The sequence below is a fragment of the Apostichopus japonicus genome, chromosome 8, assembly GCF_037975245.1.
Source record: "Apostichopus japonicus isolate 1M-3 chromosome 8, ASM3797524v1, whole genome shotgun sequence".
In the NCBI taxonomy this organism is placed as follows: Eukaryota; Metazoa; Echinodermata; class Holothuroidea; order Aspidochirotida; family Stichopodidae; genus Apostichopus; species Apostichopus japonicus.
This window is the reverse complement of record NC_092568.1, coordinates 15,270,595-15,295,290: the sequence shown is the minus strand read 5'-3', so window position 1 is coordinate 15,295,290 and position 24,696 is coordinate 15,270,595. Positions and strand designations below refer to the sequence as shown.

The 24,696-nt window shown below is 36.1% G+C and overlaps 3 protein-coding genes across 4 annotated transcripts; all 3 read left to right on the top strand.

The window, feature by feature from the left end:
- The first annotated feature begins 6,279 nt into the window (after positions 1 to 6,279).
- On the top strand, positions 6,280 to 10,550 carry LOC139971510 (uncharacterized). The gene is made up of 4 exons (XM_071978059.1): positions 6,280 to 6,624; positions 8,399 to 8,606; positions 9,375 to 9,530; positions 9,657 to 10,550. Exons 1-4 carry the CDS (start codon positions 6,437 to 6,439, stop codon positions 9,879 to 9,881), a joined length of 777 nt encoding a protein of 258 aa, XP_071834160.1. The 5' UTR covers positions 6,280 to 6,436; the 3' UTR covers positions 9,882 to 10,550.
- Positions 10,551 to 11,262: 712 nt separating this feature from the next.
- LOC139971917 (cyclin-dependent kinase 7-like) lies at positions 11,263 to 20,110 on the top strand. 2 transcript variants are annotated; one of them, XM_071978760.1, is made up of 4 exons: positions 11,263 to 12,003; positions 14,586 to 15,048; positions 15,265 to 15,422; positions 18,320 to 20,110. In XM_071978760.1, the coding sequence occupies exons 2-4, from the start codon at positions 14,658 to 14,660 to the stop codon at positions 18,401 to 18,403; spliced, it is 633 nt and encodes a 210-aa protein (XP_071834861.1). In that variant the 5' UTR covers positions 11,263 to 12,003; positions 14,586 to 14,657; the 3' UTR covers positions 18,404 to 20,110. The 2 variants fall into 2 exon arrangements, with proteins under 2 accessions (XP_071834861.1, XP_071834862.1); XM_071978761.1 differs by lacking the exon at positions 11,263 to 12,003 and having other exon boundaries at positions 13,033 to 15,048; positions 18,320 to 18,435; positions 20,012 to 20,101.
- A 595-nt stretch (positions 20,111 to 20,705) lies between these two features.
- On the top strand, positions 20,706 to 22,820 carry LOC139971916 (uncharacterized). Its single transcript, XM_071978759.1, has 2 exons — positions 20,706 to 22,414; positions 22,446 to 22,820. Exon 1 carries the CDS (start codon positions 21,006 to 21,008, stop codon positions 21,705 to 21,707), a length of 702 nt encoding a protein of 233 aa, XP_071834860.1. The 5' UTR covers positions 20,706 to 21,005; the 3' UTR covers positions 21,708 to 22,414; positions 22,446 to 22,820.
- The last annotated feature ends 1,876 nt before the right edge of the window (positions 22,821 to 24,696 follow it).

Genomic DNA, 24,696 nt, shown 5'->3' with positions numbered 1-24,696 from the left:
CTCCCGAAGACACCTGGTGAGACGACAAAATCGCTGAACATTACGTCGAGGAACTCGAACGGCGATTGAGGACAGTACATGAAACTCAAGGAAACATCTCAATATGGCGAGTAACAAACATCAGAGATTACATGACAGGAGAGCCTTTTGTCAGACCTACCAGGATGGAGAACTTATATGGCTTCTGAATACTACCAAGAAGAAAGGCATCTCCCCTAAACTGCAGAGACCCTAGGTAGGACCAGGAAAAGTACTCAAGAATCTGACTGACGTACTCTATCGTGTTAAGATGGGGCCAAAATGCGGCCAAAAGTGGTACATCACGACCGATTGAAGCTTACACGGGTGACGATCCCCCTCTATGGATCCTAAAACGAGAGCAGAAATCAAGATATTCTCCACAATGTCAAAGTTATCCTAATGTTCTTTCATTTCTTGTTATTTTTCAGAAAATGGAGAAAGATAAGTTCGAGGTTCAGTACTGTTGTACAGGTTGCAGTAAGAAGTTTTCAAAGAGGGGCGATCTTGAAGACCATTACACGAAGAAGCACGAGAGACCTCGACGACAGCTCACTTGCTAACATTTTGATTATTCTTCTGACAGGAGATTCGACATCACACGTCACACTGCCAGCCGACACACCGAGAATGCCAAACCGAAAGATCCTTGCACTCTTACCATCGAAACTTACGAAGTAGAACCAGGACATGGATAAAAAATGGCAAAGCAACGGCGTTAAGACACCTCCGAAGATCAACAGGGAAATTGGATCTCCGATCAAGAACATTTATGGACCGAAAGACGGTAAGGACAAGAGGGAGGGCAAAGATCGCCCGTCCCCTCCGCCTACAACATGAACGACACCGGCGATGAGAAAGAACTGCCAGAAAACTTCCCCCGTTCTCACCAACCCACTGGCCAAACAGTCAAACCGGCAATCCCCTCGATCGGCCCTGTCCATTATAGGAGAGGATAAAGTTGACCTGGAATACGACAGCAAGTTGGAACAAAGGGTGACCACTCACGTATTCCCAGATGAATGAATCAAGGTCCGGGTTGAAAGATTCCAGAGGAACGACGCTTCGAACTGAACCAGTTATTAATATAATTGTGCAAATATGTTTGTAATGTAAATATCTTGATATTTTCTGTGTTATTGTTTTAAGATAACGAGAGCGGTAGCCATGTTATTCTTACAAAGGAGAATTTGTTTAACGGAATAGTATACATACATACATACATACATACATACATACATACATACATACATACATACATACATACATACATACATACATACATACATACATACATACATACATACATACATACATACATACATACATACATACATACATACATACATACATACATACATACATACATACATACATACACACGTACTCACCTCCACAATAATATTGGGACCAGTAACTTGGTACGTTTTGCATCAACAATTGTGGGACCTGATTTGTGGGACCAGAATGTACACCTTATGTGTGGGACCTTAAAAACACACCTTTGTGGGACCACAAAAACACACCTAAGAAACATTATTTGTGGGACCAGACCAAATTGTGGGACCAAAAAAGCACACCTGAGAAACATCATTTTTGGGACCAGACCAAATTGTGGGACCAAAAAACACACCTGAGAAACATCATTTGTGGGACCAGACCAAATTGTTGGACCAAGAAAACACACCTAAGAAACATCATTTGTGGGACCAGACTAAAATGTGGGAATAAAAAACACACCTGAGAGACATCATTTGTGGGATCAGATAAAACATGTTTTGAACTAAATTTGCGGAATCACACCCAATATGTGGGACCACTAATCATGCTGTTCCAACATTTCTGGGACCAAAACAGACCTTTTAAAAGGTTTGGGTACCAATCCCAAAATGCAGGATTAACTCCTTTATGGGACGTACCATCTAATGAACACAAATACAGAGTCTCTGTCTCTCAGACAGAACTTAAAGGAGCTTTGGTAGTTGAAACTTGAAAGATAAATGATACATAACTTTCTTTACTGTTTCCCTCCAAATCAGCAATAGATATCCTGCAAAGATTTTCCCCAACAAATCTGCCTCAGGAATAACAATTTCCAACAGAAATTTCTTTAATCGGCAGAAAAAAACGGATTATATTTGATTTTTTCTTAAGTTGACGTCCCAGCTCAATGAGTTTGAGGAATACTGTACAAAAAGTAAGGAAAAAATTTATCTCTCATAACTACCTATCCTCCTTTAGCTAGTATAGTGGCAAACTGGAATGTTGTGGTAAGAAAATTTGGTAGATAAGCATCATCCATGTAACTAAGTATAGTGTAACCCACTTGTTTGGTCAAAGAAAAGTTGATAACGATGGGCACAACAACTTCAAGTATATCTAACAGTCCTATGAGGCAAGGGGAAAAAGTGCTAACTTCTCAGCATATGATTACTGTAATAATAATAATAAATGAACTTATAAAGCGCTAAAATCTACGAAGTATTCAATAGCGCTGTACAACCCTGTACTGTGCCAGTTCATTATCCCAACTGCATGGTCAACGAAATGGAAATCACTGTCTCAATCAATACCATCAATGAAAAAATGCAGACAAACCACTTTCACAAGTGAAGCTATACCCATCACAGCAATGTCATGACCTAGCTCAAACTAACTGTCCTCTCCAGTATTGCAGTATGAATCACTCAGTCTCACATGATGTGTATTAACAGGTGGTGTATATATTTAAAGCAGCCGCTTTGTGCGACTACAGTGTAACATCAGTGCCACCATATACCTAGTCTTGTTAAGACCCTAGTATGAGCAGCCTAGTTTACCTTCCTTTTTCGCACAGCTATTTTCCCACATCTATTTGCTGTACTGCCCAGAGAATGCCCCCTGCAACGCTTTCAATGAATACTAGGGTCTTGTACATTTCTTACTAGCAATCTTATGTTTTCCCTTGAAGAAAGGCAGATTTGCTTCAGTTAAGCAAAGAAGCCAATCAGGTTTGCCAAATGGGCATATTTTCCCGAAAATGTTTAATCAATCCCTACCCCCCGAAGTGAACAATCACTTGATCTAAGATTGGTTTATACACTGGGAGACTGTGGCTGATTGCTGAGGAAGACACATGACTTCATATGACATGCAATTTTGTAACTCAAGTATGAATAAAGATTTTGTAGTTTTCATGAGTTCACACCCCTCTTTGGAGGAATGTCCAAGACGTTTGTAACGGACAGATCCTCAGGCATGCACAATTCATTGGACATGCACATTCGTGATAGACATTAACAGACTCTGAGACATGTACACATGCTAAAAAAGAGTATTTTGAACGTCTAGTCAAGACTACTGTACCATACACCTACTGTAATTGTTTGTAGATGTATGTCGTTTCCTTGCATTGTATGTCATTAGATGTCTATAATGTTAAAAAGAAAGTAATGGGTAGGAGTTTAATGTACTATACTCCCAAATATTGGGTTGAATTTGTTACATCACTTTGAGGTGAAGAAAGTTTCTCAAAGTTTATTGATTCATACTCATCTAAATTAGGATAATATGGAAGTGATATTCAAATAAAACCTTGTGTGCTATCTGTTGGAATACCTTTCCCTTGGTTACACAGAAGCTTTAATTTATTGTGTTCATTTTTTACTATTTGAATCACCAAGGTTGCTTCAAAAAAGTGTGAAGTCATGAGAAACTGGGCATAATCATGACTAATTTCGAAATGCAGGTCACAAAGGTACATTTTGAACTACCCTTGATATGTTTCAACCTAGTTGTTGTGGCAACAATGATATTTTCCCAGCCTTTTGTGTATCATTTTCATCCTCTAAAGTGGTAAATTTGTTGAGAAATCATCCTGAATCAGTGGGCTGAAATTTGCCCCTTGTCATAAATCATAAATAGGAAAAAACATTTGCTTTTTTATCACTTACAAATGAAAGAATGCAGAATGAAAACCAAAACCAATATTAGCAGAATTTTCCTTTGTAATTCTTGTTTTTTTAATCTAAGCCACTTTTCATTTTGGGACTTAGAGCAATGAATCACTTTTTCCCTCCTTTTTACTAATTAAGGTGATCATGTGATACTCGACTTATACATATTCAACCAAACTTCAAGACAATGAACCAATGAACCTTGTTACAAAAAGATTGTGGCCAATCAAAAGAGTGTTCATAGCAGGGATGTAAAAACCATAAGGAAAAATTGGCTAATAGCGGTTTATAAAGACATTGCATTGGTGTAATTCCTCAGATATTGCTTTCATCTATCGACCTATAAAATCTTAAAGTATTTTGCATTCAATGATTTGAAACTTGCAAATTTGGGAACTTAGAAAAGTTTGAAAACCATAAAACTTAGCCAATTTTGAAAAACCCATAAACAAGACTGAACTCGAGTCTAGTCCAAAAAAAGCAAAACTCTTCAGCACCTTGTAACATTAAAGTCAGCTTGACCAATAGCAACTAGCGATACCTGAAGAGCGATTATTCTACTTTGCAAGAAGATGAGTCTAAGAGTAAAAAGGAAATCACCACTTCAAGTGGCTGAAGAGTACTTATCATTGAAGAGAGACAGAGAAGATTGCTTTTCAGTTAAAATGACCGAATTGAAAGGTAAGTTTATGTTAACTTGGCATATTTAGAATAAGACTAAAATTTTAGACTGCAGATGATTCATTCAGTATTCATAGGTAGCCTTAGTTAGTTGTGGTCACTGAAATGTTGTTTATCTATAGTTTGGGTACCGTACAGTCCTTGCTGGAGAATAGTACAGAGTGTACAATACTGTACACTAAGAATATTAACAAAACTAAGATATACAGTCAGCAAATATCCCTTCACTAAGGTGTAGTGATAATGACAAAATATGACATTGATGTATCAATGTGTAGGTTTCAGATTAGACTAAGTAATAGATTTTGCAATTTTTATGTTTGCTTCAATATAACTGTCACTGACAAAACCAAATTGGTTTAAACCTCACTAGAAATGGATACAAAATTTTGTTTAACTTTAAAGCTAGTATTGTACCCTACAAACTGTTACCAGAGATTAATAGGCAACACACAAGATGACTGAATGTCCCAGTGAGGTAAATATCTTCCAAGTTGGAAATAAAATAGGTAAAGAATTTTGACCCAAGGTGACCATATTGAAATATTTGGCATTTTTGAGGACAATAGGGCAAACATTAAATTTCTCTTTCAATTATTTTAACCTTATAAAATATGGATTCGTTTTGTTTCACCTTATTTAGTAGAGTACTGTTCTTACATACAGTCTTAAATAGAGCTTTTTTTTACTTAGGAGTCAGTATTTACACATGCACCCTGTAAGAGATAAAATATAAACCAGTAAATGTGGAACTATTTAATATTAACTTCCTGTTATCTAGAGCACCAATGTGTGCAAAATAAACTGGCTTTGATTTCAATAATTATAAACATAGGTGAGTGGCCTTGAGGATAAAAGTAAAATTAATTTGTAAAATCATTTCATCTGATCTCATTACTTGCCATAACCAAGTCCATAGAATCTGTAATGCTTGTGATGGTACACAAATTTAGCCAATATTTTTTAGAAGCAAAACAATATGGTAACTAAACACTTCAACCCATTATTATGTTCAATCAATTTCATGCCACATTTTAAACTTGTACTGTATGAAGTACCTAGGGGAACGATTTGGTATCTGATAGGCAAACATGGAAGAGGGTCTAAAGGGGGGAACCCCCTTCCATTTCAGAAAATGTTGGCTGTTATTAAAGGTATGCTGAATTGCTCCTTGTGACATTTGTGTGTTCATTTGGAATGTCTGAGAACAATTAAGAGAACTTCTAGCAATTTTAGAGTGCTATACCTTGGAGCCAATACAGACTATACCTGTAGTCTAGATGTATAATGGTGTAATTTTCCTAGGTTATTTCCCTGTACTAGCTGTGTATGAAAGTTTTTGAAAACTGAGAGTGTTGTTAACCCATTTGGTATAATATGATGCAATATTTACAGCTTATTATACCCAGTAAAAGTTTTGTATTTGAAAATGCAAACTCAAGGTCTGTGAAAAAGTGGGGGAGGGGAATTGCACGCTATAGTATTCCCCCCCCCCCCTCCATGCATAACCACCACTGCCAGTGACCTGCAGAGACACATGCAGAGAATCTGTGAAATGTGATTTAAAATTGTCAATGGCCTCAAGAAAAGAAACAAAAGAAAAATTTACCATAAACTCACCCTTCCCCCATGTTAAAATGTACACTTAACATGGGGGAAGGGTGAGTTTATGGTAAATTTTTTATTTGTTCCCAGAAAACATAATGTACGAGCTGTATGAATAATACGTACATACCTGTGTGGGATATTTTCTTAGTCTTATAAAGCTGTCTGATCTCTTACAACTGCAAAAGTCTGCATGAATGCTTAAGAAAGTTTCTAATATACTCATTACAGGAAGAGGTGTTTTTGCAGAAAGAAAGATTTCCTCTGGGGAATTTCTTGTAGAATACAGAGGAGAATTACTCTCAAGTGAAGAGGGGGAAAGACGGGAAAAAAAAAATCCAAGTGTTTTCAGATATTTTTTCCAACATGGAGGTAATCAAGCTTGGTAAGTAATGTGCTTTTTTTTAAATATATTTTTCCAGTGTCTATTTATTTGTTTTATTTCATTGTTTTTTTTACCTTTTTTTCTTTGCCTCGATCTTTTCAAATATATAAATGATCCTGAAAAGCAGGGGATCTAGTTCTACCTGTTTAGCCATTAAAATTCAAATTATGCATGAACAATTAACAGTTCTTGAAAATCTCTTCAAAGCTTATAGGTTTGCCTATAACCACAGATTCATGTTGACATATCTCTTTTCCATATTTTTGCAATTTCCCTATAAAGTATAGTGGCAAATTCTAACGGTAGCACGAGACCTTGAGCAAAAATATTTATGATTTCAAGCACAGCGCAATGCAGCTATTTGAAATTGATGCAACCACCATTTAACATTTCTTCAAATAACTTCTGTTAAAGAGACAACATAGCAGTGTTTGTTTTGGTCTTTCTTTCCATAGGAACAAACAAAATTAACAAACAGAGTTCTAAGCTCAATGTGAAAATAGAATAATTGGTTGTGTGAACTGCTATCAGTTGGTACTGATTCTAATTTTAACACAAGTTTGGCCCGATGCAGCACATAAAGGATGACTACTTTATCTGTCTTCAGTATACACAATAGCATGTACAGTATGTTGTCATTTGAATACCAGTTCAGTTTATGAAAACTTGCAGACAAAGATATATCATGTGGAAACATAATCTGAACACCTGGTTAAATTTGTACAGTATCATATTCCTACATTTATTTTCAAGAAATTCAATAGTTTTCACCATTTAATTGTGTACCAACTTTGCTATAAACATAATATGTATACAGTACAGTTGAAAAGTCACTTGGTCAGGGCGGCATTAAGTTTTTTGTTCATTTCAGAATATACCTAAACTCTCTGCCTAGCACAAGAAATCAACATAACTAAATAGCGCAGGCTCCCAAAACGGCACAAGGAAGCTTATAACATGAATTGCTGAGAGTGGTGGAGGGGGGGGGGAATCAGTGGTGTACAAAAAAGGGTGCTGGGAAAAAGGATGTGTGAAGGGAGAAACCATATTCTGTACCAATACAGTTTCAACATTTTCCCTGGGTTAATTCTGCAACTAGTTGGGTGAAAATCACTCAGTCGGGTGAAATGTATGTCTTTCCATCCAATTGGGTGCTCCACAGTGGGGAATGAGATGTACATTTTTCTGGATATTAGGATGTCTTATCTCGCATCCTTACGTCTGCATACTCAATCTCAAATTTTATCAAACGCGGTTATGTTCTTTTGATTTCTTTGAATGTACAAGACAAGGTACAATTGGCTAATGTTACACACCCATTCCCATCATTCAAATTATGCATGCATTCTGGTTCTGCCTGAGTCAGCATTTTGATACAATACACATTTAATTCTCCATTGGAAAGTCAAAAAGCCACAAAAAAAAGCCTGTTTGATGGGTGAATTCCATATTCTGAAACAATTATGCATCTTCAATGTGTTATAATCTTTTCCAACAAATCTTTTTATTATGTGTAGCTATAAAGGTGATCCAGTTTGCACGCCCGATAAGTGCTTGTTTGTCCATAAACAGGGTTCATCTCCCCCCCCCCCCCCCGCGCACAAGTTTCAAACCCTGGCACCACAATTGTTGTCATCAAGTGTTTCAAGTTTCATTCATAAATTTCCTGATAATTTGATCACCAAGACATAACCTCACAATGCACTTAGTAGCAGGAGTAACCACTATACAAAATTTCTTACCTCGATCAATTTTTATGTTCCACATATTTTAGTATTGATGCAACACCTGAGCCGGCACATGATGCGCCAAAACTGGGCCGCTTAGTTAACCATGGTGACAGGTTTCAGTGCAATGCCAAGATGAAAGTTGTCAACCATGAAAACATCCCACACTTGTGTCTGTTTGCCATAAAAGATATTGAAGTTGCAGCAGAGGTACTTTATGACTATGGGATAGAAAATCTCCCATGGTTACAAAAGGTAAGTTCAACAACAATGACAATGTTCACTTTTGTCTAGTTGAGAATGAAACAAACAAGGTGCATGGTCCTAAAAATCCTATGTAATAAAAAATTCTAGTTGTGCAATTTTCTGTTTGTATTTCATTCTACTTTACATTGAAACATAAACATTGTGCATACTGTAAATAGGCAATCAATTTAGTGACATACCATACCAGCAATATTGGTGGTGCATATATATATCAACCACCAGTGACAATGTAAGCCTATAGAATCTCACAGCTTTGAATTTGAAAACTGAATTGTAATAACCAAACCCAAGGGATATTACTACTAGGAAGTATCACAGGAAGCAAAAAAACCCCTCATTTCATGGGATGATTATTGGCCTTAAACCAGGCCTTGATCCAATTCAGATCTAATTTTATTTGTGATGGCTAAATTAGGTTAATTAATGGAGCAGTATAAATGAACACCAGTTTCCTTTGTTGTTTAAATGCCATCATTTTCTCTGTGGTGCCATCTACTTTACTTTTCTTTATTTTGAGAAAAATAGAGATTCACTGACTTATTATAACTACTTTGTAGATATAACAACTTATATTTGATACTGTTTTGATTCAATTTGTTTGTGTTGTTTTCTACATGTACATTAGTTCTCAACACAGTGTACAACATATGTTCTTAATTATTTGAAACTCACACTACCCGGACTGCCTTATTTACAGCTGTTAGTGCATATGAACAATTACCTATTTAGCAATTAAGTTTTCTTTTGACATTTCAGTCCACCAAGAAACATGAGCAACCATCTGCACCACAATTCAGCGATGCAAGTGATTCTTGTATCAATTCAATCCAGCCTGGTGAATCCATCCAGCCTGATAACAACCAACCAAGTGCTGATGCCCCTGCACCAGAGCAAGAAACACCTTCAGCAAATGTGAGCTTAGTTTTCATATTCAAAGTATACAGTAACTGTATTGTTTGGTTTGGAATTGTCAGGCCCATTGTACTACTCCCCACAAAACTTAAATGTGATTCACTTCAATTTCTTGTATCATAACAGTTCACCAAAGAAGATGAACAGCAAAGTGAACAAACCGCATCACATCTCGTTGGTACAGGAAATGATTCTGGTGAATCCATCCAGTCTGAAAACAACCAACCAAGTGCTGATGCTCCAGCACGAAAGCAAGAGAAAACTTCCTATGTGAGGTTTGTTATGTTGTTGGATTCCACTGACATCAACGTAGGCTCAAATGTGGGACTATATTCAACCTGCTGCATATAGTTTTAAGGGTAATTTCTGGCCTTGTAATTCATGTTTTATATTCCCACAGGATTATTTTACTAAAATGTGCTAAGAATTAACTTAATTAGTAGTACTTAACAGGGGTATAGCAGCTTGATACGTATTACATACTGGGAAGAAACTGTATTGTCAGTTGCCACTTTCATTTACGGTAGGCTAAAATGAGTACCAGAAATGTGGGACCAACCTGCTGTTAAAAGGATAATTCCTGGCCTTGCACTTCTTGTTTTTAATACACCCCTACAGAAGTGTTCAACAAAATCTGCTTAGTTTTACTCAGTTAGTATTCCTAACATAGTTGGCATCTAATTGTCTGTTCCCTCTAACATCAACACATAGGCCCTAATGAGCACAGAAAATGTGGGACCAACCTGCCAATTAACCAACCGCCAATTAGGGCGAAATTGAACAATAGGAGAGTAGAAATTTGACGCTAAGGCGAACATGTTGTTTCGCCTTAACATTTTTACTACCATTTCTAGGCATAATTTTTTGTCGCAAATAGTCTTATTTTGTTCTTCACTGTCTAAAACTAGGGTTTGGTTAGTTTAAAGGTCAGAGGTTATGTAGTATATGAGGAATTTATGGTTTATTTTAGTGTGCAAATCAATGGGGAATTCGCCCAACCGCAGAATTTAGCCGAATATATATATATATATATATAAATATATAAAGTATATATAAAGTATATATATATATATATATATAAAGTATATATATATATATATAAAGTATATATATATATATATATATATATATATATATATATATATATATATATATATATACATATACATACTGTAGTTAAAGACAATTCCTGGCCTAGCATAATCCTGTTTTAAATCCCCACAGAATTGTTTAAGAAATACTGCAAAGTTTTTTTTTCGATTAGTAGTCCTCAATAAGGATGACAGCTTTTTATATATTTCATACTGAGCAGAAACAACTGTGTTAATGTTACCACTTTCATTTACAGTATAGGCTTCAATGAGCACAAAAAATGTGGGACCAGCCTACTGTTGGTTAAAATGATAAATCATGGCTAGCTTGCACTTCTTGTTTTATATCCCCACCAAATTGTTTTACAATTAAAATCTGCTTAGTTTTACCCAATTAGTATAGTCCTAACAGGGGTGGCAGCTTTATACATACTGGGTAGAAGCAGCTGTCTTCTCAGTTTCCACAAACATTTACAGTAGGATCTAATAAGAACAGAGAATGTGGGACCACCGAACCTGTCAACCTGCTGTTAATAACTTTAAAGGGTAGTTTCTGGACTTGCACTTACTTTTTGTATTCCCACAGAATGTTTTTAACAAATGTGCTAAGCTTAACTTAATTAGTAGTACTTAACAGGGGTATAGCAGCTTGATATGTATTATATACTGGGAAGCATCTGTATTGTCAGGTAACACTTTCATTTACTGTAGGATCAAATAAGCACCAAAAATGTGGGACCAACCTGCTGTTGGGTAAAATGGAGAATTCCTGGCCTTGCACTTCTTGTTTTATAACAGGGGTAGCAGCTTCATATATACTGGGTAGAAGCAGCTGTGTTTTTAGTTTCCGCAAACATTTATAGTAGGATCTCATAAGAACAGAAAATGTGGGACCATGGAACCTGTCAACCTGCTGTTAATAGTTTTAAGGGTAGTTCCTGGGCTTGCTTCCTGTTTTGTATTCCCAGAGATTTTTTTTTAACAAATGTGATAAGCTTAACTTAATTAGAAGTACTAAACAGGGGTATAGCAGCTTGATATGCATCCAGCCTGATAACAACCAACCAAGTGCTGATGCCCCTGCACCAGAGCAAGAAACACCTTCAGCAAATGTGAGCTTAGTTTTCATATTCAAAGTATACAGTAACTGTATTGTTTGGTTTGGAATTGTCAGGCCCATTGTACTACTCCCCACAAAACTTAAATGTGATTCACTTCAATTTCTTGTATCATAACAGTTCACCAAAGAAGATGAACAGCAAAGTGAACAAACCGCACCACATCTCGTTGGTACAGGAAATGATTCTGGTGAATCCATCCAGTCTGGAAACAACCAACCAAGTGCTGATGCTCCAGCACGAAAGCAAGAGAAAACTTCCTATGTGAGTTTTGTTATGTTGTTGGTTTCCACTGACATCAACGTAGGCTCAAATGTGGGACTATATTCAACCTGCTGCATATAGTTTTAAGGGTAATTTCTGGCCTTGTAATTCATGTTTTATATTCCCACAGGATTATTTTACTAAAATGTGCTAAGAATTAACTTAATTAGTAGTACTTAACAGGGGGTATACAGTAGCAGCTTGATACGTATTACATACTGGGAAGAAACTGTATTGTCAGTTGCCACTTTCATTTACGGTAGGCTAAAATGAGTACCAGAAATGTGGGACCAACCTGCTGTTAAAAGGATAATTCCTGGCCTTGCACTTCTTGTTTTTAATACACCCCTACAGGAGTGTTCAACAAAATCTGCTTAGTTTTACTCAGTTAGTATTCCTAACATAGTTGGCATCTAATGTATGTATGTATGTATATTAGATCCACCTAATTGTCTGTTCCCTCTAACATCAACACATAGGCCCTAATGAGCACAGAAAATGTGGGACCAACCTGCCAATTAACCAACCGCCAATTAGGGCGAAATTGAACAATAGGAGAGTAGAAATTTGACGCTAAGGCGAACATGTTGTTTCGCCTTAACGTTTTTACTACCATTTCTAGGCATAATTTTTTGTCGCAAATAGTCTTATTTTGTTCTTCACTGTCTAAAACTAGGGTTTGGTTAGTTTAAAGGTCAGAGGTTATGTAGTATATGAGGAATTTATGGTTTCTTTTAGTGTGCAAATCAATGGGGAATTCGCCCAACCGCAGAATTTAGCCGAATATATATATATATATATATATATATATATATATATATATATATATATATATATATATATATTTATATATATATATATATATATATATATATATATATATAAATATATATATATATATAAAGTATATATATATATATATATATATATATATATATATATATATATATATATATTTATATATATATATATATATATATATATATATATATATATATATATATATATATATATATATATATATATATATATATATATATATATATACATAGTTAAAGACAATTCCTGGCCTAGCATAATCCTGTTTTATATCCCCACAGAATTGTTTAAGAAATACTGCAAAGTTTTTTTTTCGATTAGTAGTCCTCAATAAGGATGACAGCTTTTTATATATTTCATACTGAGCAGAAACAACTGTGTTAATGTTACCACTTTCATTTACAGTATAGGCTTCAATGAGCACAAAAAATGTGGGACCAGCCTACTGTTGGTTAAAATGATAAATCATGGCTAGCTTGCACTTCTTGTTTTATATCCCCACCAAATTGTTTTACAATTAAAATCTGCTTAGTTTTACCCAATTAGTATAGTCCTAACAGGGGTGGCAGCTTTATACATACTGGGTAGAAGCAGCTGTCTTCTCAGTTTCCACAAACATTTACAGTAGGATCTAATAAGAACAGAAAATGTGGGACCACCGAACCTGTCAACCTGCTGTTAATAACTTTAAAGGGTAGTTTCTGGACTTGCACTTACTTTTTGTATTCCCACAGAATGTTTTTAACAAATGTGCTAAGCTTAACTTAATTAGTAGTACTTAACAGGGGTATAGCAGCTTGATATGTATTATATACTGGGAAGCAACTGTATTGTCAGTTAACACTTTCATTTACTGTAGGATCAAATAAGCACCAAAAATGTGGGACCAACCTGCTGTTGGGTAAAATGGAGAATTCCTGGCCTTGCACTTCTTGTTTTACACCCCTACAGAAGTGTTCAACAAAATCTGTTGAGGTTTACTCAGTTAGTTTTCCTAACATAGTTGGCAGCTAATTGTTCTACCAAATGTGCTGAGTTTTACTTTATTAATAGTCCTACACAGGGTACAGCAGTTTGATATAAACTGGGAAGCAACTGTATTGTCAGAATTATCACATATATTTACAGTAGACTCAAATGAGCACAGACAATTGTGGGACCAACCTGCTGTGTGTTCTGTGCACAGAAGTGTTTAACAAAATCTGCTAAGTTTGACTCTATTACTAGTCCTAGCATGGTTGGCAGCTTTATATGCCCTTACTGGGCAGATGCAACTGTTTTTTCTGTTCCCACCAACATTTACAGTAGGCCCCAATGAGCACAGAAAATGTGGGACCATTTAACCTGTGTATATATACAGTATATAGTTAAAGATAATTCCTGACTCAGCACTTCCTTTTTTATATCCCCACAGAATTGTTTAAGAAATAATGCTTCGTTTTTTTTCGATTAGCAGTTCTCAACAAGGATGACAGTTTTATAGGTATTTCATACTGGGCAGAATTACCAACAATGTTATCAGTTTCCACTTTAAACACTATTCACATGGCTAAAATGAGCACAGAAATTGTGGGACCATGCAACCTGTCAACCTGCTGCATATAGTTGTAAGGGTATTTTTGGCCTTGCACCTCATGTTTTATATTCCCACAGGATTATTTTACTAAAATCTGCTTAGTTTTCCTCAATTAGTAGTGTTGATGCTCCATCGTAATTTTACAAAGTAATATGACAGAGTAACAGTTTTCCCTTCTCTGTTACAGAGCGGAAGATGGGTTGATGAAATTGCATGCTTGCAGAATACAGATGGACAGAAACGAATTGACTCTGAGTTGATGTATAACAAGAAATGCAAAATTGCAAATGGTAGTGAAGGTGCCCAAATATATGTTGGTGCATTAAATGGCAATCCAGTAGCTGTTAAAAGGATAAATAAAGATCTTTTACAAAATGAGCAAATCATTTCTAATATTGTGGCAGAAAAGTCAATGAGTCATGTGCTCCCACTTCTTTGTAGTAAAGAAGATGATGATTTTGCATACTTGGTGTCTCCTCTGTGTGAGTGGAATTTGCAAGAAGTTGTTGAAGATAGCAACTGCCCATTGAAAGGTTCTTTGTCAACTGAAAGGAGATGGCAGCTTTGTAAAGAGTTTCTTGTTGGTCTGCAAGAATTACATGAAGCTGGCATCATGCACCGAGATATAAAACCAACAAATATTCTACTTGGTAAGTGACAATCACAAAATAATTATATGAACTCATACAGTTTAACTCTCTACTACAAAATCTGATATGAGACTATGAAAAAGAACTTCACTAACTGTACTTCAAGTTTTACCAATCTCTAGCTGTACCAATTTATTAAAAGAGCCTTGAATTTTGCACCATTTGAGTTATAAAATATAATTTTAATACTTTTTTTCCAACTCCATACAAATTCAGATGTCACAGGGAAGCTACTTGTAGCAGATTTTGGGATAAGTCGACAGCTCTTTGGCAAATCATCAGTCGTAACGTCTGCGGTGGGAACATTGTGTTGGATGGCCAGTGAAGCCATAGGAGGTGACAGAACAAGATACACAATGGCATCTGACATTCAGGTATGAAAATGTTTCTACATTTTTTCCTATTCTGAAAGACTATCAGCCAATTAACCATTTCACATTCATTGGCATTTAATTACTATCAAAATGCCCAAATACAACTTTTTTGAAAAGAATTCTGAAATCACTATAATGCACTTAAAATAAGTAAAACTCCCAAAAAATAGTATATACGGTTCAAAAAATTGCACCCTCTTTCATGCGTAGCATCCAATCAGATCTTCACAATGACAAATTTCTTTCACCAAAAGTTTGGTCTTTCGTTATAGTAGTATGATCCAATTTAGAAAATTTTTAAGACCAAAACAATATGAGATTTGTTATTTCTGTCTTCAAACAACAATGCAGCAGCTCGGTTTGGCTTCAGCACATGCCCATAGGGAATGTTTTATCCAAAACAGCAACTTTACAAGGTTTTGTATGAAAACAGAGATATGGACAGTGATTACTTGTTCAACTCATGGTCTCAACTTTTAACATGCTTAAAATTTTCCAACCAGTCAAAATTATGGAAAAGAAGTACATCAATGTCAACAAGGGATATAAACCTAGCTATCATCAATAAAAAAGATCAGTTGATTTCTTGAACCATTATCTGTAAGTTTCTTGTGTATACTGTACATACAAACGCATAATCCGAGACTTAATAGCTCCAGTCTTTAAAGATCTGCTGAGCCTGTATTGGCCCTAAATATATAGCAACTGCTATCACTAACATTTTGGTGTGGTATAATGCTGACAAATTTGTTAGAAGTTAACCCTGATTATTCTTGTATTAGTTACAGCTTTGGAAGAGAAAGATGTTGGCCTTTTAATAATTGATTGAGACTTCAGGTTGAAATTCTTTTATTGAAATCATAACTTGATTTGTTATGTAATTTTGTTGTTAGTTCATTTTAAATAATTTGTAATCCTGATCCCTGCATATATATTCATTCCAGTTTGTATGTTGTTAAACATGATTTCAATTTCATTTCACAAACCGCTCTTTTTACATTTTTTTTCAATCTTCCCTTTTTCAATTATCTGTGACTTTAGATTTACATATTTTTTATTGTTGCGAGTATCCTAATTCCCGTTTATATAAAGCAATAAGGTTTTACTCACATACTTACTTAACACTTATAACTTAAAGAATAGGATTGGTCAAATGAAAATGGTAAATAATTAAACTAATCTTTTTACGTACCTCCGTTTAGTGAAAATCTGTTTACCTACTGTAGCACTTAGAACACGACATGGAGATCATATGAAATTATGTAAGTATGTCAGAAACCTGTTTATTAAATTCATGAGATGAAGGTGCATGGGGTAATTATACAAGTTCACGAAATGTAAGGGGATCTTTACCAATTGCATGGTTACAACATGCTTGACACTCAAGTGAACATGTACTACAGCTACCATATGACAATCATTGCTCTCATTTGCCTTATTTAGAATGCTGGATGCCTACTATACTACATATTGAGTGATGGTCACATGCCATATGAAACCTGTTTTCCATATCATCTGGAACCTCATGGCATACTGAGAAATAGACAAAATAATGACTGCAGTCTTCACCACATTCCCAGCTCATCAGTATATGGAATTGCAGAGATGCTGCATCCTGAACCTAACAACCGTCCAAGTATTGAAGCCTGCCTCCAATTATTTCGGGGTAAGTAGTCAGGCTTAATAATTCATCATATATCATCTTATGCCACTTATTCCATCATCAGGCGGTTAATTACCACAGGTAAAATATCATTATCCAATACCCTAAAAAAATTTGATGGCATCAATGTACAACACTATCTGTTTGAAGTGTTCTAGCATTGAGCAAAAATGAGAATATAACAGTTCAGTGGCATATTTCATCTCTTTCTCTGTAAAACAAATATGAAAAAATAATAATAAGGAAAGGTTTTCTATAATCAACAACTGTAAGAAATATATATTATGAAAGATCCACATGAACACTGCTAGCCCATTTATCTCAAGTGTTCAGTACAGAACAGTGAGTTGTTCTACTAATGTACAAAATGCTATAGCTGTGAACATGTACATGACAATCCGCAATTAACAAATGTTCAATTCCCCCCTCCCCCTGTTTTCTTGACTCAAAGGCAGCGGACTCCCTGTTGTTACTCTCGAGTGTGAGGTTTTTGGTAAAATAACCGAGTCCATGCACTGTAAACGAGGGGGGGGGGGTGAAAAGTAGGATCAAAGTAGGATCAACATTTTCAAGGAAACAACAAAAGTATGATTTTGTAGACCAAAAGTAGGATATTTGCCGGCTTTCAGTGGTATAGTTGTCATCGATACTCACAAATGCTGATGGCACTATACTGCTTATTTAGACATTGTTTTCCCTATATACTCACAGTATTTACCATTATCTACTGTTTAGTCCAGAGTTGGTGGTACTCATCAGTTTTTCCCCTGGATTTATGTTTGAGTGCACTGATTGCTGTCCTGGGAAGGGGTCAAAGGGGAGGTCTCTCCCTGTCCTTAGATATTTTTTTTTTATTGATGGTGCTCAGATGGCAGATTATGCTACTTCAAACACTGACCTAGTCTAGTATTTCCAAAATGTGCATGCACCTATGTTTTTCAAAGCTATCAATTTTTAAATTGGTTAAAGGAGATGTGTGAAATTCAAAATTACATTGTAAGGAACCATTCTTATCCCCCATGAACAGACAACGCAATAAAATGTGTTATATGATATGAATGTAGTGATAATCTCATGTTTCATTATAGCCAGATTAAATATGTACTTTTTTCAAATTGTTTTATGAACCAAAATATAATGTTTAACCAGCTGTTTCGTATGTAGAAACTAATCTGATATCTCTTTAATGGTGAATATTTGTCTTTCATAGTATTAATTACATTTGCCTTTGTAGAAAACTCTCCTGGTGATGACTCTACAGAAGAACAAGTTGAAACAACAAAGGGGAAACGATTTCTTGACATGGATCAAGAAATAGATGACGCAGCAGATTCTACTGATCAAAAAATGGTTAGTAATGAAGTATTTAGAACTGGACACTGCACACAATAAGCTTACAGCAATTTTACAAAACCTAATAGTACCTAATGTTGTTTCTGTAGTGATGATTGAATCATTTGTGACATATCAATTACATCCTTTTGATGTTGAAGAATGTGGAATCATTAATAACTCCATTCACTACTGACAAGCTTGCGCCTAGTCATCTATGTCCTTTGATGAACTACATTCAGTATCAGCTCAACTAAACATGATGCAGCCATGTATTGCTACTTAAAGGTCTGCTGTATCGACCCCAAGTATAGCACGCTACCACAAAAAATTTAAGATTACATTATCAACCTGCCTTGGTATTAATATGACCTTTCTTTTACCAATTAGTCTGCAATGCCTGCCACGTATTTTTTCTTGTATGAGGGTCTTTGTCTAAACGTTGTATGATATTACTACTGTAGACATGTATAAGGACATATTTCCACACAGTGTTTACACAAAGATGTCATGGTGTTAAGAAGCTATGCAGGCTAACTGTAGAGCCTGAGGTCATTTTACCACTGTGGTGGGTCGATTACGTAATCATAAAACTTTCCTAGCTAGAGCGTGTTACAATTAGGCACAATAAAGCAGATCTTTCAAGTTGAACAGAAAATCTAATGGACTGTACATAAGAAATTTGAGCATGCACATGGAGAATCCCAGATGCTACTTGAGCACTCTCTATGCTTGTTAAGTTGCAACATTTCATAAACTTGCACATATTTTCTCTGTGTCAAAACTTACAAATTTGAGAAATATAATAACCAATTCATTGTTAAATATTGCCTAATTATAACACAGTAAAAACTCAAGACAATCTTTGAGTCACGCGCATGCATTCAGATGCCCACAATCGCTTATAGGGCATAGACCAATGCATTCATGTCACGGAACTTTACACTATGGTGATTGCATAATTTCAACTAATATTACTATAAGGCAGTGAAATTTTGACTATGTTTGCTGCAGCCATCATGAGTACAAGCATATATGGAGTCTATGCAGAAGAGAATTGAAAGTCTTCTTTGGGGCAATGCTTTGTAGTTTCTGAACATAGGGTATCTGGTATACTTGACTATATGCTCTTCCCCAGCAGAACAGCAAGTTCAGAGTATTAGCTGCCTTTTGTATTGCCCAAAAAGATGCTTGAATTCAAATATGCATGGTCACATTTGTCAAATGTTAACAAATGATAACATATCTTTACTAAGTTTACTATAAACTGTATGGTTACATTTCCCCTCAGAAACATTCAATTATCGAATGTGAAGTTTTCTAAGACCTAACAAGTATTTTGAAGAGTGAAAACTTCTGGAAAAGTACTTCTAGAAACTTTTAAGCACTGTTAGCATGCTAAAATTTGGGGCCAACACAGATGGCCTTTAAATCTGCCAACTGCAATTCCTACTTGTTGAAGTATAGCTACTGCAGATGATGTGAACATATTTGAGTACCATTCTGAATAGGTTTACTAAGTCTGAATTCATACCAACACAGCTTTTGTAAGGTACATTTTATCTCACTTTTTTTTAAATTCTTTGTTGCCCAGTCTAGCTGTCTTGAGGGTGAAGAAAGCACAGAAGAAAGTGATGCAAGCTTGTGGGAAGAACCTAGTAGTGAAAAAGACCTGCCATCAACAAGCAAAGCATCTGAACAAGACAACGTTCCTTATGTGGCATCTGCTTGCACCATGAAAAGAGGAAAAAGAAAGTGGGACCAACATGCATTTTGCCTCTACTGTGGAGAAAGGCAGACCAAACTTTTCCGCCACCTCAGACGAATCCACCCCGAGGAACTCCTAGTAGCTGAAGCAATGGTGAAAGATTAAAGCAGCCCAAGAAAGAAAAAGTCAAAAGGTAATCCTGTATGGAGGAAAATTAAAAAGTTAGGTAATCATGAACATAACCAAAAAGTATACAAGGGAGAGGCTAGAGAGCTCATGGTCTCAAAGCGCCCACAGCATGGAGCGAGCACTGATATTGATCAGTTTGTACCTTGCAGTGACTGTTTTGGATATTACAATGTCAGCAGTCTCTGGGTTCACAAGAAAAGCTGCAATGCCAGAAAATTAGCAGATCAAAAAGTCTTGGACCAGATGATCAATGATGACATCTCTCTGATTGCTAAATCTGACAGAGATATTGTTGATGTGGGCCAAAACCACCTTGATAAAAGTAACTCATCCAAGAAAGGAGACACTTGCAGAGAAAGGATGAGAACTATTGCCAAAGTGCTAAGTTGAGGCCACCCGCAAAATAAGTCGATATAACGAGCAGTCTCAAGTTCACGGAAGTTATTCCAGTGCTTTGAAGATTGGATTTGCTATTAAAGACTTAGCAGTGTCTCTGCGGAGCAAATACTTAAAGTCAAAACAACCGGAGAAAGTGACAGAAGTGGATAACTTCCTTTTACTAAGAGACAGTGACTGGAATGTTAAAGTAACAGCATCTGCTCTAAGACAAAGGAATGAATTAACATGGAAGAAACCACAGCTTCTGCCACTTACTGAGGACTGTCTGAAGTTCAACCAACACTTACTGACAATGGAGAAGGCAGTAAAAACCAAAATTAAAAGTGAAGGGATGACATCATCAAACTACAGAGAACTTGCACGACTTACACTGGCTCAGCTAGTGTTCTTCAATCGACGAAGACCTCGAGAGGTAGAGGTCCTACTAATTGATGACTTCTGTACACAAATGAAGAACAAACAACCAGTTCAAGATGAGGTAGCAAAGGCCCTATCTCTGTCTGAGAAACTCGCAATGAAGCGGTTAGATGTGCTGATGGTAAGGGGCAAAAGAGGTAGAGGTGTACCAATACTGCTCACTGAAAACACAAAGGAGAGCATAGAGATGATTGTTGTCTATCACAAAGAACAGAAACACAAAGCAAAGTATGTATTTGCGAGGGTCAGTCTAGATGCTACCACTCCTTTAAGGGCCGGGGACACAATAAGGGAACTAGCTGATGCAGCTGGATTGAAGCATCCAGAAAACCTCCGTTGTACGAAACTGCGGAAACACATTGCCACTTTGTCACAACTTCTTGGGTTGAAAGATCATGAGCTAGAGCAACTAGCTAACCATATGGGTCACAATATTGCTGTTCATCGTGAGTATTACAGGCTACCACAGGAGACAATGTTGCTGGCTAAGATGAGCAAATTGTTGTGCCTCACTGAGAAAGGCCAAGTGCATCAACATTGTGGAGAGTCTCTAGACGAAATATCCATCAATTCATAGGAGGAAGTAGATACAGATGGGGAAGATGAAGGTGATGATGGTAGTGATGAATCAGATCATGACTCTGATAGCGATAGTGATGATGATGATGATGATGATGATGATGATGATGATGATGATGATGATGATGATGATGATGATGATGATGATGATGATGATGGTGATGGTGATGATGATGATGATGATGATGATGATGATGATGATGATGATGATGATGATGATGATGATGATGATGATGATGATGATGATGATGATGACGATGACGATGACGATGACGATGAATCACAGCAAGATGAAGACAGAGGTTCTCCAGATTCGGATGAAGACAGTGCACTTGAGGAACCAGTGCAACCAAAGAAGGGATAGGAGACAAAAAATTCAAGATCGTACAACAGATGGACCAAACAAGAAGAAGATTTCTTATTTGCACAGCCTGAGATTAAACAATTCCTAAAGACCAAAACAACCCCCGGTAAAATGGTTGGAGAGCTTCTGAAGAAACGAAGTAGAGGACTACTAAAGAACAAATCTTGGAAAGACATAAAAAACAAAATACACAATAAGAATCGGCTTGAGAAATCCAGAATGATGAAACAAGAGTCAAAAAGATGTACCAGAAAGTAATTTCAAGTTTTTTTGGGTGGTTATATAGTGCTTTTGATAAAACTAATTATCTCCACGTATATATTAAAAGTGACATATGTTAAGTCAAAAATTTACCTTATTGACAAATGTTAGGCTGCACTTAAATATTGCACATGATCAAGCATATTCTGCATTCGAGCAATGTTTTAATGACTTTGAGAAGATGGTGGGGGGAGATGGGTGGCTAGGGGGCTTTAACCATCTTCCCTTACCAAATTTGAATGTATTCATTCAGTACTCACTAAGTATTCAAAATAAGTCTTCGAATACTTACTTCCTGCAGTGCAACAGTGCATATACTATTAGTATTTACTGTAGGATAAGTACTCAAGTACTTGTAAGTACTATTAAAATACAACTTCAAGATATGTGTCATTAAATAGGAATATGATAATAGGATATGCTGTACAATTTTCAGAAGTGTTCTCAATTTGTGGCCACTATCACTCAATATAATCCAATAGTCCCTATTAGTCTGTTAACGTTTCCTTTGGAGTTTTATAGATACACTCTATTATACGCAGCCGTCGGGACAGGTGAACATGTAATGTCATTAGTAACAGCTTGAAAGATTTGTATTCTAGCACTGGCACATTATTTGGAATTAAAACTCCATGTTAAAAGTACACATTTTAACAACATTATTGTATATCAAACTCAAACAGGGGTTTCATTAACTTAAACATTAATTATCAGCAGAAACAAATATTAAGCACGATCTCAACTACTCTGCATTTTGAACGGGAAGACAAACAGCATATGTTTAACAATTATGCCAATTATGATCGAGCACTTTAGGCTACAGTAGCTTATAAGTAAGTTAAGGTATTACTTATTTATGTATTGAATAGGCAAGTGTCTGTTACTGTTACACTTAGGCCTACATTAATAGGCTAGAATTACAGTAGAATAGTTTAGTTAAAATTAGAGTCAAGAGGAACAATCAAGTCCCCATATCAAGGACCCTATGGGAGCTCTAGCAAATTAACCGAAGCCACAAAAAGTCAGACCTGAATTATCCAATGCTTAAAGCACTTGTCAAATCATTCTTAAACTCATTCACAGTACTTGCAGCAAGTGCAATTAACTTTCTCAGACAAACCACTTCATTGGCATTCACTCATACAGTACAGTATATAACCCTATTAGAATATTAATCCTATTTGGTAATTTCTGGGGTTCAAGAGTATGAGGTTTGGTACAACAACTATTAGCAATTAAACATGTCAAAACCATAAACATCTCGAAAACCTGAATCAAGTCACCACGTCCTTATAACCAGCTCCTATTCCTAAGCTCCGCTGTGGTGAGATTCAGCAGCTAGCTGGTACCTCCTAAACTATAATTTAAGGAACACACTTTAGGAAATATTTAGTAATCATCATAGCTAGAGTATATACTTTTTAAGTAGCCCTCAATCTTCAGAGGCTGCATGGACCTTCTCAAGTATAGGCCTATACTTCCTTACAGTTATCCTTAGAAAATATGGGTTCCAACTTCCAAGCCTGGACTGCATACTCCAGATGATGCCTAACCAGTTTAGCCTAGTATAATTATCACTATTAAGTGGACAAGTTTTTTCCTCAAAACTTGATAGAAGTATTTTGTGAACCCATTAGGCTGATCCATGATCCCCTCCCCCCTCCACTGTATACACAGATGTTTGCCTTACGGCCTCATTTTTTTAATAAAAACTGAGCTGCCAAGTCTGCCATACTGTACCATACGTACATTAACTCTCATAGTTTATTTAACCAGCACCAATTGTTGCTTTGAAATAGGGTGTTACTACTATATTTTTTATATATGTATTCGTTTATGCTTCATTGTTTTGCTTCAAAAGTATTAAGCATGCATACTGCTTATAAGCTATGCTCTTAGTTTCCTTCTGTAGTGATTTCAGTTATGTCTGTTATGTTAAGCTGAAATGTAGAATATTTGTTAGTTTTGCAAATAACATTGTTTTCTATTTCTTACACTCCTATACAGTACATTAATGCTGGGTCTCAAGGGAGTTGCCACTTGGCTTTTATTCATAGGCAACTTCCAGATATATAGTGCTCCTAGAGGTGAAAAGGTCTACAGTATATATGCATAAGGTTCTAGATCATCAACTAGAACATCAACACATGATGTAATTATGATCAACAACAATAACAACTGAAAAGTGAGTGTGCCAAATGAAGTATTGAAAAGCCCTCGGGCAGTAACCAGGTGTTTTTAGCTGGTGGTAGCTGGCAAGTCAAATGAACTGCAAGATACTTGCATTTATGTTTTTAGCCAGATCTCCAATGAGGAAGTGAATGGTCTCAGGGAGCAGTTTCCTTTGTAGCACCACTTCAAA

Coding starts and splice junctions, on each gene's coding strand:
- LOC139971510 (XM_071978059.1), top strand. CDS start 6,437: ATGCTTAAGAAAGTTTCTAATATACTCATTACAGGAAGAGGTGTTTTT. Junction 6,625..8,398: donor CATGGAGGTAATCAAGCTTG/GTAAGTAATGTG, acceptor CACATATTTTAG/TATTGATGCAACACCTGAGC. Junction 8,607..9,374: donor ATCTCCCATGGTTACAAAAG/GTAAGTTCAACA, acceptor TTGACATTTCAG/TCCACCAAGAAACATGAGCA.
- LOC139971917 (XM_071978760.1), top strand. CDS start 14,658: ATGTATAACAAGAAATGCAAAATTGCAAATGGTAGTGAAGGTGCCCAA. Junction 15,049..15,264: donor ACCAACAAATATTCTACTTG/GTAAGTGACAAT, acceptor ATACAAATTCAG/ATGTCACAGGGAAGCTACTT. Junction 15,423..18,319: donor CAATGGCATCTGACATTCAG/GTATGAAAATGT, acceptor TTGCCTTTGTAG/AAAACTCTCCTGGTGATGAC.
- LOC139971916 (XM_071978759.1), top strand. CDS start 21,006: ATGGAGAAGGCAGTAAAAACCAAAATTAAAAGTGAAGGGATGACATCA.